This window comes from Oppia nitens, unplaced genomic scaffold (genome assembly GCF_028296485.1).
Source record: "Oppia nitens isolate AA-2021 unplaced genomic scaffold, nextdenovo-longstitch-racon4-pilon3 scaffold8_pilon_pilon_pilon, whole genome shotgun sequence".
NCBI classification, from domain to species: Eukaryota; Metazoa; Arthropoda; class Arachnida; order Sarcoptiformes; family Oppiidae; genus Oppia; species Oppia nitens.
Genome location: NW_026533252.1, coordinates 205,307 through 221,301, shown reverse-complemented (window position 1 = coordinate 221,301; position 15,995 = coordinate 205,307). Strand labels below are relative to the sequence as shown.

Sequence of the window (15,995 nt, the reverse complement as noted above, 5' to 3'; positions counted from 1 at the left end):
TTAAAAATATGTATATATATATTATGTTGAAAAGCAAAAAAGTTTAGTGTATGACCACAGAATCTGAAATATCAAAAAACAGACTTATAATTAACCATTTAATTATTGCAATTAAATATCTGATAATTGGATTAATTGTCATTAATTTGTTGTTATCGTCGGCAAGATTTATATTTGGATTAATTTCATATTTTGATAATAATAACCAACAAAAGTGTATGGAATTTGTTAATTTAATAATAATACTAAAATTAATAAATTTATATATCATTTAAATGTTTTTTCCTAATTAGTGTCAAAATATATCATATTATTTACAGTCATTTTAATATTTTCGGGGTATATCTTATACGCCGTTATTAAGGAAAGTCTCCGAAAAAACATCGGTATATCCATTGGTATGGCGTTTGGTTTGCTTTTGTCAATGACTTTGTATGGCTTTGATCTACCACTCAGTTTGTATTACATATACTCCGGTTTTAACGCGATATTAATGTCGTTTTATTCATATTTGATTTATTTAAATAAATATATTTATACCAAACACACACAATGTGAGCCAATAATGGTTTAGTAATAAATATTAAATTATTATTTAATTGTAATTTATTTTAAACATTAAATTATTTTTAAATATATTTATATTATTGGTTATTAATTTTATGTATAGATGTAAACTTATAAATATAATTGTTATTTTACTTTTTATTATTTTACAACACAGTCCGTAATATTAACTATAGTTGTCTAAAATTTTGAAATATTAATAAGAAAAATATTAAATTTAAACTAGATTAATTTTTTAAAAATAAAACTAAACTCATACATATACTAGTATACACGGTATGTTGTAAAATGCTAATGTTAAACTCTTTAGGTTTACTGCTAAATATTTTAATCCAATATAATTATATAAATATTTTTAAATTGCAGTTTTTTGCCTAATAATATATTAAAATGTGTGATATTTATAATTTATTATAAAAGATAAATATTATTTTGCTATAAACATACTGTATTTATTTAGTTATTGATTTATCAATATATTATAGATTAATAAAAAAATAAAGTTCATTTTTAAAATAAATAAATTACATTATAATAATAATTTAATCAATTGAATAAAAATTTTAAATATTTACTTAAATTATTAAAGTAATTTCTTAAACATAATAAATAATACTAAATATCACTAAAAAAATTTATATGGATTTGTTTGTCTATTAATCTACTTTTCTTTTGCGATCATATTTTGAACCCATTTTCTATGACTTGAAACGCGTGTATATACTCCATAGGCATCTGATGAGTGATTTTACAATTTATTAAATTTAATTTTAAAAAAGTCAATTATATCCAACTTATACATACCTTTATCAGCACATCCCCGACCCCACGAAACAATACCAATTTGTAACCAATGGTTCTTTCGTCTTATCATTAGAGGACCACCGGAATCACCCTATTTATCAAAAGTCATTGATTAATATATATAATGATATAATATATTATTTAATGTTATAAATTAGTCGATTCATACCTGACATGAGTCCTTTTTTCCCTCCTTATAACCGGCGCATACATTCATATCGGTTATACTTTCCTTATCATAAGCTTTAATGCACTCCCTTTTGGATGCAATGGGAATCGACACTTGCATCAGTTTATTGCTTATATCACCCATTGGTAGTGTCGCACCCCAACCAACGCAAACTGAGAGATCATTTTTAAATGTTTCAGTATTCATGCTGTCATCGGCCAAACATAACGGTGCCATTGTATGATTGGATGCTATAAAATTGATCGGTTCCTTCAATTTAAACAATGCAATGTCGTACTGCATGGTTGTTTCATTGTATTTGCGATGTACAATAATTTTAGATACATTATACCACTGGCCACTGTTAGTCCGGTCGTGTGCACCCAACAGCAGTTTGTACTGATCGGCCGGTGTGATCACACCAAATGACTTAACACAATGGGCCGCACACAATACATACCGCTGATGAATGATTGAAGCGCCGCATATAAACGACACGTCGTCATCGGCTTTAGCCCTAACGTTGCGCACATATACAGCCACAGTCCACGGCCAGGTATGTGGTTTAGACTCATTACCACCAACTATACGTTTGACACTATTTCTACCACAATCTGTAGTGTACAGTACAAAAAAATTAAAAAATATTTATTTATTTAAACTATTTAATCCCATATTAACACTCTGTCCATATTAGTTTATTTTGAAACATAAAATAATTTTAATTGTAAATGTATTAATAATATAAAATATATAAATTTATAGTTTAATACTAACCACTAGGCAATCGATAATCATTATCAGCTGAATCATCACTTTTTAGAATACATATAATATAACTAACATATAATAAAACTAAATGAAAAGTTTTTAAAAAAAATTTCATAATTAAGTGTATAACAGACAATACAAATACATTATACCGATAATAACTTTTAGTAAAAGCTATCTGGGTTATAATATTTTGATGAAAAACAAAAGTAGTATTTATGTGATAATTTAATCCAGACAAATTATTTTAATATATAACACGTCAGCTGATTTCACAATTTCAACACATTGTGTTAATAATCTTATTTTTTAATTAGCTATAAACATATTTTCATAATTTACAATTATTGTTTTTTTTATAATAAATTAACTAAAATTATAATATAAAAATAATACAGTATATTTTGTATATTTTAATTTATAAAATTTTTTGTTTATTTTGAAAAATAATTGATTTTATTTATTAGATAACTATATATAGTTTCACATTGAATTTTGATCATAGATCCGGAGCATTTTAATGTTAGTAATAACAATAGTGTTAGGCAACTATCTTATCGCTTTAGATAATGAGACCATTAAAAAAATAATAATAGATAATATAAAATAATATCATAAATAGTTTTTTAATTATAATTGATAATAAAAATTACACGAGTATTTAAATATTTTTTATGTAATTTTGATTTAATAATATAATTGAATATAAAGTTTGTGGGCTTATTTCGGCTTAACAGCTATTATTCAATATATTGTTTTATTTGATTTCAACTTTAACTCATTTATTCATAATTATTAAATAGTAACGGATCTGTGATTTTGATAGTTTTAAAAATTTCAAACAAATATATGATATTAAAAATATAATATTTATTAATAATTTGTTAGTATAATTTTATCAGTTATTATGCAGTGTAGATAAATATTTACCAAATATAAAAATTACATATTATAAACAAATGCTCATATAAAAGTTTTAATAATAATTTTATTAAAACAAAAAAAAAACAATAAACCCTAAATTTCAAATAATATTTTTATAGACTATCTATTGATTTTATTTATGTTATTAAATCACACTTTATTAGCTTTAATCCATTCAAGATATTCAGATACTCTTGTATAGACACCGGGATATTCTGAAAATAATTTAATCAAAAAAAATCAAAATTACTTTAATTACTTTAATAAATATATCCGATACATACTGGCCTCAGCACATCCCCGACCCCACGAAACAATACCGCACTGGAAATATTGATTTGCTTTGTTATCAAGTCTAACAACCATTGGTCCACCAGAATCGCCCTAATTATAATATATTATAATTTATTAATATTTCTTATTACTTAATATTTTTAATTAAATGTAAAATCAACCTGACAAGTATCTTTGCCTCCCTGTCCTAGATATCCGGCACATATCTGTTTACTGGTAACCATATTTGAGTCATATGCCCGCTGGCAATCTTTCATCGGAATGGTGGGGACAGACACTTCTCTTAACTCATTACTGGTCATACCTCCCGCTGACATTGTCCCCCAACCTGCCAAATGAGCCATCATTTTTGTACTATCCGGACAGCTGTTGGGAGTGGGCGGTAGACATACCGGTCCCATATTTTTGTTGTATGATATAGGGTTAGCCAATTTAAACATGGAAATATCGTTTTGCATAATACGTTCATTATAACCTGAATGCACTATTATCTTCTCGACTTTAAAGTACTGACCACTACCTCGACGGTCATGTGCACCGATCTGCACCTGTATGTTTTCAGCACGCGTTATACGCCCGCTATGTGATACGCAATGCGCGGCACACAATACGTATCGCTGATCAATGACAGCGGCACCACATATAAACCTGCCGTTTGAGTAGACGGCTCCCATCCACGGCCATGAGTTAGCCGGAGCCACATTTCCACCCACAATATAACCTAATTTATCGAGATCTTCAATGTCCTTAATATTAACATTGTGTCGAACACCACAACCTAAATACAAGTGCAAAATTGACTACAAATATGTATTTTTATACTTAATTATTTAATTACTAGTTGGTCCCGTTGATGGGGTCTGTCCAGCACTGGAACTATCTGTAGATGGTGGCGCACCAGTTGTAGCATTGTTGCCTTGACCTACGCCCACCTGACTAGGCATAGCTCCCGATGGATACGGTGGTAAATGTACGACCGGTTTTTGTGTACTTGGCTTTGGGTTTGGATTCGTCCAATTGGCCAACCATTCAGCCCAATCCCAACGCGGCACTATAAACGCATCCGTGTGCTCGTCCTCATTGGCCACCGGACAGCATACCTGATTGATTTCGGAACAGTTGGATTGAGTGTAAATATTTTGATTGTTAGAAACGCGGCACAGACTCTGGTCAACACAAACGGCAGGTCTGTTACCACTTGTAAAACACGTCTGAATCGATTGCTCGGGACTCAGGAAAGTGTAGACCTGTGCGATGAGCACCAGTTGCCCGACTATTAGGCTCTTAATCGATGAGCTCATTGCAACCAAACGATTAGAAAAACTTTGAGTAATAGTTAATTTAAATTCACAGTTAGTTGGCTATCAATTATATGTGCAATCGTTAACAACAAATTTTGGATGTAAAAGTATTATTTAGTTAAAAGGTTTTATTAAATAATTACATGAAACATATAAAATGATTTAAAATAAAAAAAAACTTTTTTTAGACCTAATTTTTAACAATTTTTGAGTGCCGTAAATATACACCACTTGTATAACAGTCAATAAACTTTTATAGCGAAYAAAAAAATCTGAAACTTATTTTTATGCGATTTTAAAACGAGAAAAAATATTGTAAATATTTAGGCAAATTGATAGCCAGAAAATATTATTTATGAACATTAGTTTTAATGCAAACTTTGTGAGTACTTTACAAACATAAAAATATAGCCATTTGTTTTTAAATGTTTTTCTAGTGATAAAAATTTTAGATACCTTTCGATTTTTTTTGACATTGATTTGCTTTTAACTTTAATTGCTGTAATATTTTGTATAATAATAATAATACTAATAATGATTTAAATTACATTAGAATATGTAAAATTTTTGTGTTTATATTTATATTTTTTCTAATAATCTTATAGACTAATGTCAACAATGATTTATAGTAAAAGTTAGCGATATTTGTTTTTAATCTAATAAAAATATTTAAATAACCTCAAACTTATTTTTATATTTAATCTAGATAAATTGAGCATAAAATTAATGTTATAGTAATAATAATAATAATAATGTAAATAGCATAATGTTATACAAATACTTAATTAAATTAATTTAAACTCATTAGTAACATTATAAATTAATTATGACAATAATTTAGATTAAACTAAAAAAATTATATTACTAATATATAATATGTATGACCCTAATAAAGTAATTCATAAAACATTATTCAGATAAAAAACCAATTAGTATCAGCAGGTTTGTAAAACTATAATATTAAGTGTAATTTTATATATATATTTAATTTTTGAGTAAATTTTCTATATTAATGAAAAATCCAATTTAGAAATAGTTAGCTTTTTATATATAACCCAACCGTTATTTGACTATTCAATTATCATACAGTAATAGATGTGTCATATGTTTGATATGTTATGTGTACACATTTTATCCAAAAAATAATGGTTTATAAAATAATTTTGGTTTATATACGGGACGGGGTCTATATAGAGGGGGTGACCAATGAAACGGATAGTGACCGCCCAGTTCCGAATGACAGCCGTGACCCATAAACGGCGGAGTGTGCTCTTTATGATCACCGATAGCCATGGCGTGTGATTCGGGCACATGAATGACTTCTTCATGAATGACCTGATTATGGCCGAACCCCATCTGATTGTGGCCAAACCCATGAGGTTGTTGACCACCATTTAATATATCACAACATGTAATAGGATTTCCTAATTATCAAAATATTAATTTAAATTATTGAAATATTTGTTTACAACTATGCCTTTGAACTAATACCTAACTGTTCGTCTCCGCCATTAAATCCATGAATTGGTACTTTTGCTTCATTGTCGTCACCCATATGTTTCTCTTCGTCACTCTTTTTCTCAGTTGTTGCTATTCTTTCTTTTTGAGCATCGGTTACCTTACCATCATTACCACCACCAATACCAGCACCAGCAACACCAGCAACAGTAGCTACCACTTCGAGTCCAGCTTTGACCGGATCTACATGTGTTGGTTTATTCTCGTTTCCGTTCATATCTAGCGATAACAGTGTCGATGAAAAGTCCGGTTCGTTGAACGGTGAAAAACGACCGGACATTTGATAGGGCATAATATGTCTCATACTGTGTCTCGAAGGACCAAACATTTGTGGATAATTTCGTGACCCAAACGGCCGACTTTTAAAGGCACCTAAAAGTTCACTGTTATGTATACTGGGATACGTCTGAGGCATACCAAACATAGACTGTGTGTCACTTATATCAAATGGATAGATACCATCATCAGCACCGGGATATCTCTTAACTTTCTCACTAAAATATAAATGCTTTTTGGATGGTTTGCTAGTATTTGTTTGAGATTTACGTTTGGGATTTAATTTATTTTTAATCGGAAGCCATCCCTTATGTGGCGTCAATTTAATCGGTTGAAACCCCTTATGTGTTTCACCAGAAGTAATGGGGATTTTAATCTGTTTTCTATCACTTACTATTGGATCTGATTTTTCAATATTTTGATAATTTTGTCGATAATCTCCTTCTCTTTGTTCAGAATTTTGATATTCATTAATATCGGTATCACTGGTGTCTGACTTGACATCACTGCTGATATTAGCTTTATTGTCGGCCTTTAATATATAATTTATAATATATATTATATCAATTTTAATTTAAATATTTTAAATATAGATTTTATATAATTTTTGGTAAATACATGTATTATATATAAAATTTAAGCAAAAATTAAGAAAATTATATATTTATATTTAAAGACTTATTGAGCATTTTTTACACTAATTTAATAGAAATTAGATTTCTTACGGATTCGTTATCTTCTTCATCTGTTGTTTCGTCTCCATTATTGCCATCTTTGCTTTCATCACTATTATTATTATTATTATTATTATTATTGTTATTATTATTATTATTATCAGAAGCACTGGTAGTAGGAGTTGATGACATTACCGATGGTTTTCTATACTCGAGATCTGTCAGATTTCCAGCAAATTTTTTCAAAGTTTCCTCAATATTCAGTCCATTCATTGCATTGTTTTTGATTAATTGTTTTACATCCTGTCCTTTGGCATCAGTAAGCGCCGCAAACTTTGGCAAAAGGTGTCTAATAGAGGCTAATTGTTCCGCAGTTACCGACCCCTTGTCCTTAAGGTTTGGCCATTGAATCTTTTCACTACTTGATCTCCCTTTGATTGACACCTCAGACTCTTGACTGGCCTCTGGCAACGGTTCGTATATACTGTCCATTACTGGCAAATGTAAAGATGAAGAAATAATTGGACTTTCTTTAACGTCTTGTACTGCAACCCATTCGTTGACGTGCATCGACTGATCCAACAACTTCTCGGGCATTGTATCGACGGAACCGATATCTTCTGTGGTTAGATCTTTGGATTGTCTTGATTTTAACAAAACAATAATCGGCATATTATTTGATTGTCTATTTGATGGCAAAACTAAGTCATCAGTTAATGGATGTGCAGGATATGGGGCAACATTATTGGGATTAGTTATATATGGAACCCATTGACCATTGATATACCGAAACAATTCACTTGTTATTACAATAATTAATAATTTAAACATAATTATTATAATACTTCAAATATTTTATATAAATTATTGTTAAATATATTGAAAAATTTTATATATAACTTTAAATTATTAATAATTCAAAAGTTTTTAAAAACTTATATTTATTACTTTATATATATATATATATATTGCACTTTCATGAATAAATTTCTTTCATAAGTCATTCTCTGATGAGATACTCAGTGAAAATAATTTACATTTTCATGTGTTTTGTGTTTTATTAATAATGTCTTTTATTATAATAATTGTAAATTACATTTTGAAAAAGGATACTACTATACAAAATACTATTGATATAAGTCATTCATCAACTTTTAATATATATATATATTTAAGAAACTCATAGTCCCATAAACATCAAAATCCTATTGCACTGTCATTTGTTAGGTGAACCCTAACCATAGAGTCTATACATAACTGTTGTATTCACTAAAATATATACTAATTGTTTGGCATTTTTAAAATAATTTTTTAATCTCAAATGTGCGTAAAGTGATTATTTTCACAATGATTTAATTAATACAATAAATAGTTATTTTATAAAAAAACTCTTTTACACATTAAATATTCTATTTAAGTGAAATATAATGTTGTTATTAATAATTAAATAGTTTTTTGCATAACATTTGATTGTAATATATCATTATAAACAATTTAATTTATTAAAAAAAGTATTTTTTAATATAAAATAATTTTTAAACTATTTAAATTTTTTAATGTTACGAATTATTAGAAATATTTACTTTTTACTGATTTACTATTGAATTTTGTCTTTAAGTAAAACCTGTTTTCAACATATATTTTATAATACAATAGATTGTGTATAATTTAATAAAAATGTTTGTTAAGAGTAAGATTAGAGACAAAATAGTTTTTTATTGTTTATACTAAATGATGCATTTTTACTTAAGTTTTTCTAAACAAAATATTTTTTATTAAAATGAATCTCTGATTATTTATGTCAGTAATTATTGATAATTATTCATATTTAATGGATTTATATAATATTAAAATTATATGTATAAACACTACAATTTGAAGTTTAATTATTTTAGTAAATTGTATATATATTTTTTATTTATAAATGACTTTTAAAACTTACATACATTTATTGTAATACTGTAATCAATACATTAGAAAATTTATTTTATTAATGAGTTTCAATTTATCTTTAAGTTACCATTTTTTGTTAAATTATTTATTAAAAATCAAGTTTATATTTTTTTGTAAATAATTAATAATAAACACATATTTTTGAGTATACAAAAAAATGCTATACATAAACAAAAATAATGATTAAAAAACAAGATAACATTGAGAGTAATGGGTCTATACTATAGTATAAACTCTATATAATGCTGTTGTTGTGTCGGCACCTAATAAGCGCCGTCAGGTATACTGTTTAATATATTGATTAATATAGTTATCGGTGAATTAGTTTTATCACTTGTCGTAGTCTTAGGTATTTGTGGCACAATTTTGTCACATTTATCGCTATCATCWCTATAGTCGCCACACAAGAAGGACAGGGTTTCGGTGGCGTAAACGTCGAGCAGTTTCTCGAGACTGTCCGCTGACTTCTTGGAGCAATCCTTTTGCTTTTGTTCGTATGTCCGCTGAAAACATGATCTCATTTTGTAAAAAGTGCTATAAATTCAATAAAAATTATATAAATTTAATCAAATGTTAACTAAATATTAAAATTTTTGCTTTAACTGTATTGTATATTCATAATTAAATTAGTAATATTTGTTTATATACTTAATAATATAGTTAAAGATCTTTAATAATAAGTAATAAATGTAAAGTTTGTAATATAAAGTGTCTCTCTAACCAACACGACAGCGGTATTTTGAGTTTGTAGTCATTCATAGTCTTGATGCCATCCAATTCATGTAACCACCGATGCCAGCACTTCCTATTGTCTGTCTGAGCTGTATTACCACACTTACCATTACTGAAAAATTCCTGCGACCGGCGCTTTGATTTACAAGTGTTAACATTGTTTCGCGATATTGAATACATCATTAAACTAATCAATCGTTTGCTTAGAGTTGCCAAACATTTGTCCGAATAATTCTTGACTTGATTGTGATATTCAACATTATCTCTGTATTTAAACAATTATAACTTAGAAATAATATAAAATCAAAATTTAAATGTCATTTATTATTAATGCTTTAATAAGATTATATACTTTTATTAGTATATATTAATAAAATAATATAAAATAAGACTTAAAAATATTTAAATTGTAATCAATTGTTTGTAAATAATTTTTTAAAAATATTTTAAATTCAAGAAAATATATTAATATATTTTGAATAAACAATTGGTGTTATACTTGCAAAATGTCTTCATCTCGCGATTACTTGTGGGGAACAGGCGTTGAGCCGAACCAAACAAATACATGTCTTCAATAATTATGTCTATTTTCTTGGCCTCTCTTTGACACTCCGGTGATGTTTGACATGATATCAATTGCATACTTATTGTTATTAAAATTATAAAACTTAAAAACATTTTGCTTAAGAAATTTAATAATGATTTCATTTTTCTATCATAAATATGAAATCTATTTGAAAATAGCAAATAAATAAAATATAGAAAAATACTAAACTTATTAACGAAATAAATAGGATTTATTTAGACAAAGACAACTAAATATAGAATATTATCAAAAATATTTTTGTAAAATTAAAAAAAATATATATAAATAATTTTTTTATATATTTTTCACAATAAAAAAGTTTATCAACACTTAAAAAGCTTTTACTTTCACTTTTAAAAAGTTATTTATAAATATACACATTTAATTTATTAAAATGTTAAGATTACTTAAGATTATTTCAAAATATAAGCAAAAACCCATTAAAATATTTAGTAACAGGTTTTTAAATATTTGAAAAAATCGGTGACAAAAAAGTGATTTTAATTTAAATTTATCAAATTAATTATTTACATTGTTAATAAAACTATTAAATTTATATATTACATAATAATTAAACCAATTTATAAGTTTAAGACATCATGTAATTTAAAATTTATTTAATACAATAGTAATTTAACGATAATTTTTTGAAAAGAAACCGTTTGTTTGTTTTATCACACATTTTATATATCCAGTGGGATATCAAATGTTTGTATTAATTAATATTTTGTTGTTTTGTTGTGAGACTCAAATGTCATATTAATACTATATGTTTATATTGTATTAAAAAAAAAATTAAAAATAAAATCTTAATATTAAATCAACAAAAATAATAACACCAGAAGTGTTATTTAATTATTATTAATATTAATATTATTATTATTTAATATAAAAATAAGATTGCATGTGTTCCACATAGTTGTCCCTGACATTTAAAAATTGTTAGTTGTTTATTTATCTAAAAATGTAATATGCTTACTTTATAAAATACAATTAAATTTTAAAACAATAAAATTAAATTGTAATAACATTAATAACTTTTTATATTTAATTGATAAAAAAATATATTATTAAAAAATTAATATTGACAACTATCAATAAAATTATTAATGTATATTTATATTTATATTAATACTATAATAATATTTAAATATATGCATTATATGCCCATGACCGGTTTATATGAATGTTAAAACAACATTTAAGTAAATATATTTATAATCAATATTATTGTGCGACACGTTTTTATCTCACTATTAAAAAGGACCCAAAAATATTTTTTATTGATATTATTTAATGACATTGATATTTGTTTTAAACTATAAGTTATAGTTTATACTATACCATAGACTCTCTCATAGGTTTATTATTAATCGGTCCCTGAACGTTAATTATACAAAAAATATTAAAACTAAATTAATAAAACAAATATAACATAACATAATTTATTAGGGAATAAAAAATTTTATAAAAACAAATATATTAAACATGTTATATATCAATATATATCAATGAAAAATAATAGTTAAACATACAATGCATAATATTAACTATATTGACAAAAACAATTAATTAATATAATAGGGTAAAAAATAATTTTGATAGTAATAGTTTATTTATAAATGAGTAAGGTATATAATTTACATTATCATAAAATACGTAATCAAGTTGAATTCAAAAATCTATCATGATAGCTTTTAAGAGAGTTACAGTATACAACTTTATAGACTCTAACAAAACTTATCAATCAGTGTTGGCAGAGACATAATGTTGTTTAATACAAATCGTATTATACAGTATAATACAATGTATGCTTACAAACAAGATTTAATACCAGTTAGTGGTAAAAGCAAAGTAAATAATGTTTTATAATAAATATAGATTTAATATTAATTTTTTTTATTAATTTTCTATTTTTTTTATTTTAAATTATTTTAGCATAATATATATTAGTATTTATAAATGTATAATACATGCATTACATTGTATTATACTGTATTATACTGTACAAATCCAAAATTCAAAACCTTGTATTTTCCAACCCTGTTATCCATACATTTTATTAGTAGAAAAAGTAAAATAGAAAATTCACTAACAAAATGTTTCTTTTAATTAACAAATACATTAATGACTAAATAAATATTTTAAACTATAATCAGATTATCAATATACAGGTAATATTGATATATAATTGATAGAATATAACACTTGTAATAAATAAAATATACCAGTTTTTAATTTAATTAATTTTTATTTATGTTATTATTAAAAGTTAGTTATATGTTAAATAGTTTGACAATTGTTTAATACAACTAATTAAAAAATTAATCAATTATTAAAATTAATAATCATACAAATTAGATGTAACAAAAAACAATTTTAAAAAATTAAATATAAAAATTAATATATTTTATGAATGTATAATAATTGTTATTTTAATATCATATTTGGTAGACTGTGTGTAATACTGTGTATATTAGGATTTTCAGTAAAATATTGTTTAGTTTAAACAAACTTTTGTATTACTTTTATAAATACAAGAAAATCCCGTTAAAATTGACGATTACTAAATTGTCCTCGACATTACCATTGTCTAATTAAGCAATATGAATCTAAACATTTTTATTAAATGTCAAATAATATTTTTTTTAATAAAAGAAAGTCTAATACATTTGTTAACAGAAACATTTATCATGATACTTTTTTAAAATCAATATTTTACATAGTTTATATTAATGTTGAAAAATATTATAAAACACAAATAAACATTTGCTTACCTCTCTTTACACTTAATATAAAAAAATCAAAGTTTTAAATCAAATAAAAATGAATAAAATTTTATTTTATTTTAAAATTATGTATTTTATCTATAAAATATTTGTTATATTATTTTTGATTATTTTTTTATTGTCAATAATTTTACCCAAAGTTATATATTTTTAATTAGAATATTTAATATAATTGACTCAAATTAAGAATAAACATTAATAATGTAATAAAACAAAAATTTATAATTTTTTATTTAATTTTGTAATCAATTAGAATTATAATTTATTTATTTTTTAAATATGAATGAAAATATGTTTGAAAACATGTAAAGTCAAGTGATAGAGATTAATAAAGTTTTATAGACTTAGTCTATAAATTATAATTTTTTAAGTCATGAATTTATAGATGGTTTTTGATTTTCATATTTTTTTTGATTCTCAATACAGTAATTGTACAAAAAAAGTATTATTAGTTTATATATATATATTGATAATTTAAATTACAAAAATATTTATTTATAAAATAGAAGTATAAATTATAATATACACACATATATATATATATAGTATTGAATAGTACATCAATTAAAATTATTGTTTTTAATTAAAAAAAATATCACTTATTTAAATATAATTTAATTATTATTTAATCATTATTCTGGAAATGAAGACAATATTTTAGTCATAATGATTATTGGCGACAATTTCTTTTTTGGATCAAACGGTCGATTAGGTATTTTGTTAACAATTTTATCACATTTGTCTCCATCCTCTGTATAGTCACCGCAAAGCATAGCCATAGAATCGACTAAAAATGTGTTAAACATGTTATCCAATACCTCTATGTGTTGTTTTTTGCATTGTTTTGGTTTCTTTTCAAACGACTGTTCCAAACACGACCTCATCCGCGCCACTAAACTATTAATAAATAAATAAATATAAATAAATAATTTGATGATATAATGAAAATTGATATAATATAATGTAAAATACCAGCAACTTAAGGGTATCTTTAGCTTATCATCTTTAATATCTCCGATAGAATCCGTAGTAAACAACCAGTTATCCCAACATTTTTTATTGCTTTTATTGGCCGCATTCCCGCACTGACCTATTGACAGAAATTCAATGGTCCGGCGCTTGGATTTGCAGACTCCGGACGCAAACTTGTTTACAGAATAAACGTATAAATTTGATATTTGTTTTGTAATTCCTTTCAGACAATTGTCATTAAATGTCTTAACTTTTATATCGAGTTCAGGAGATTCTCTGCAAAACAATTATTATTATCATTTAATTAGTAACTAATCCATCATTTTATCAATTTTTATTATATATTAACAATTAAACAATAATCACAAATAAAACCAAAATAGTTTTATTAAATATTTTAAAATATCAAATTACAGGGCGGTTTTTCCCTTAGTCCTTTTGAAATTACCCTGCTAAATTAAAAACTATAAATATTTGTAAATTTATTTTTACATAGATGGGGTTAGGGGTAGTTGGAGTTTTAGTTATTGTTGTTTTGAAAATCAAAACAGTTTAAAAATGGCGTCGGCACGCATTACAAAATATGCAACATTTTGGCACAAAAAAAACATTTTTGACGATTGCTCGGCAACTTGATCCAAAAAGAGTCAGTGTTTGGTGTGCTATCAAAGACGAAGAAGTTATTGCGTCAATATTTCTAACTTAAAGTGTAACATTAGAAGTTTACAAGACACAAATCACTGAAACGTTCAGCGCTACTATACCAAGAAAACGTTTGGCAAACAATCATTGGTTTTAACTTGACGGAGCAAGACAGCACAGAACACAGGATGTGTTCAATACTCTTAAAGAATGTTTTGGAGTGCATATCATTAGTTTTGATGCGCCAAAAAAACAGGAGGCGGCATTGATTGGCCATCATATTCACCTGATCTCAACCCATGTGATTACTTTTTTTTGGGATATTTGAAAGATAGGGTTTAAGTTTCTCAACCAGAAACCATTGATCAACTTAAACAAAACATTGAACGCGAAAAAAGGGCGATTCCAATGGATATGCTTCAAAGAGTTGCTGCTAATTTTGAAGGCCGGATTCGTCATTTAATTGCAATTAGTGGCGGCCATTTTGAAAATTTAATTCATTAAAATTTAAAAGCTCCATTTACTCAATTTTATATTAATTTTTATTTGAATAAAATATATTTAGTAGTTTTAAAGTTATTGATATGTTTTTAAAAGGACTAAGGGAAAAACCACCCTGTACTTGCAAAATTGTTTCATTTCTTGTGCATTGATAGGAAATTTGCGATTTTCGGCGGCAAATAAAAACATATCTTTGGTGGCAATGTCTGATATATCCCGACCCCGTTTGCAATCATACTTTTGTGACACTGCTTTATTCACCGATAAATATAATACACAATTAAGTAATATAATATAGTTGGTCAACATTTTTGCAAATAAAATATTTTGATAACTAAACCAAAATTTTACTTTCTATCGTAAACCTATAAACTATTTTAATAAAGATTTTATTAAAAAGTATTAAAATAACAATATTTGAAAATAGTTAATATTACTTCAATATTTATATCATAATTATGTTTTTTTCTTATTGCTAAGTTTTGACTATTTTTATAACCTTGAATTTGAAATTAAGCTCAA

General features: G+C 25.4%; 3 protein-coding genes across 3 annotated transcripts; all 3 read right to left on the bottom strand.

Moving 5' to 3' along the window:
* Positions 1-1,228: 1,228 nt before the first annotated feature.
* LOC128964021 (plasma kallikrein-like) lies at positions 1,229-2,458 on the bottom strand. Its single transcript, XM_054310580.1, has 5 exons — positions 2,451-2,458; positions 2,318-2,355; positions 1,541-2,154; positions 1,372-1,462; positions 1,229-1,302 (listed from the first exon to the last, which is right to left on the bottom strand). The coding sequence occupies exons 1-5, from the start codon at positions 2,456-2,458 to the stop codon at positions 1,229-1,231; spliced, it is 825 nt and encodes a 274-aa protein (XP_054166555.1).
* A 7,056-nt stretch (positions 2,459-9,514) lies between these two features.
* On the bottom strand, positions 9,515-10,625 carry LOC128964020 (uncharacterized). The gene is made up of 3 exons (XM_054310579.1): positions 10,483-10,625; positions 9,973-10,248; positions 9,515-9,785 (listed from the first exon to the last, which is right to left on the bottom strand). The coding sequence occupies exons 1-3, from the start codon at positions 10,623-10,625 to the stop codon at positions 9,515-9,517; spliced, it is 690 nt and encodes a 229-aa protein (XP_054166554.1).
* A 3,343-nt stretch (positions 10,626-13,968) lies between these two features.
* LOC128963993 (uncharacterized) lies at positions 13,969-15,846 on the bottom strand. Its single transcript, XM_054310547.1, has 3 exons — positions 15,595-15,846; positions 14,331-14,606; positions 13,969-14,255 (listed from the first exon to the last, which is right to left on the bottom strand). The coding sequence occupies exons 1-3, from the start codon at positions 15,780-15,782 to the stop codon at positions 13,991-13,993; spliced, it is 729 nt and encodes a 242-aa protein (XP_054166522.1). The 5' UTR covers positions 15,783-15,846; the 3' UTR covers positions 13,969-13,990.
* Positions 15,847-15,995: the final 149 nt, after the last annotated feature.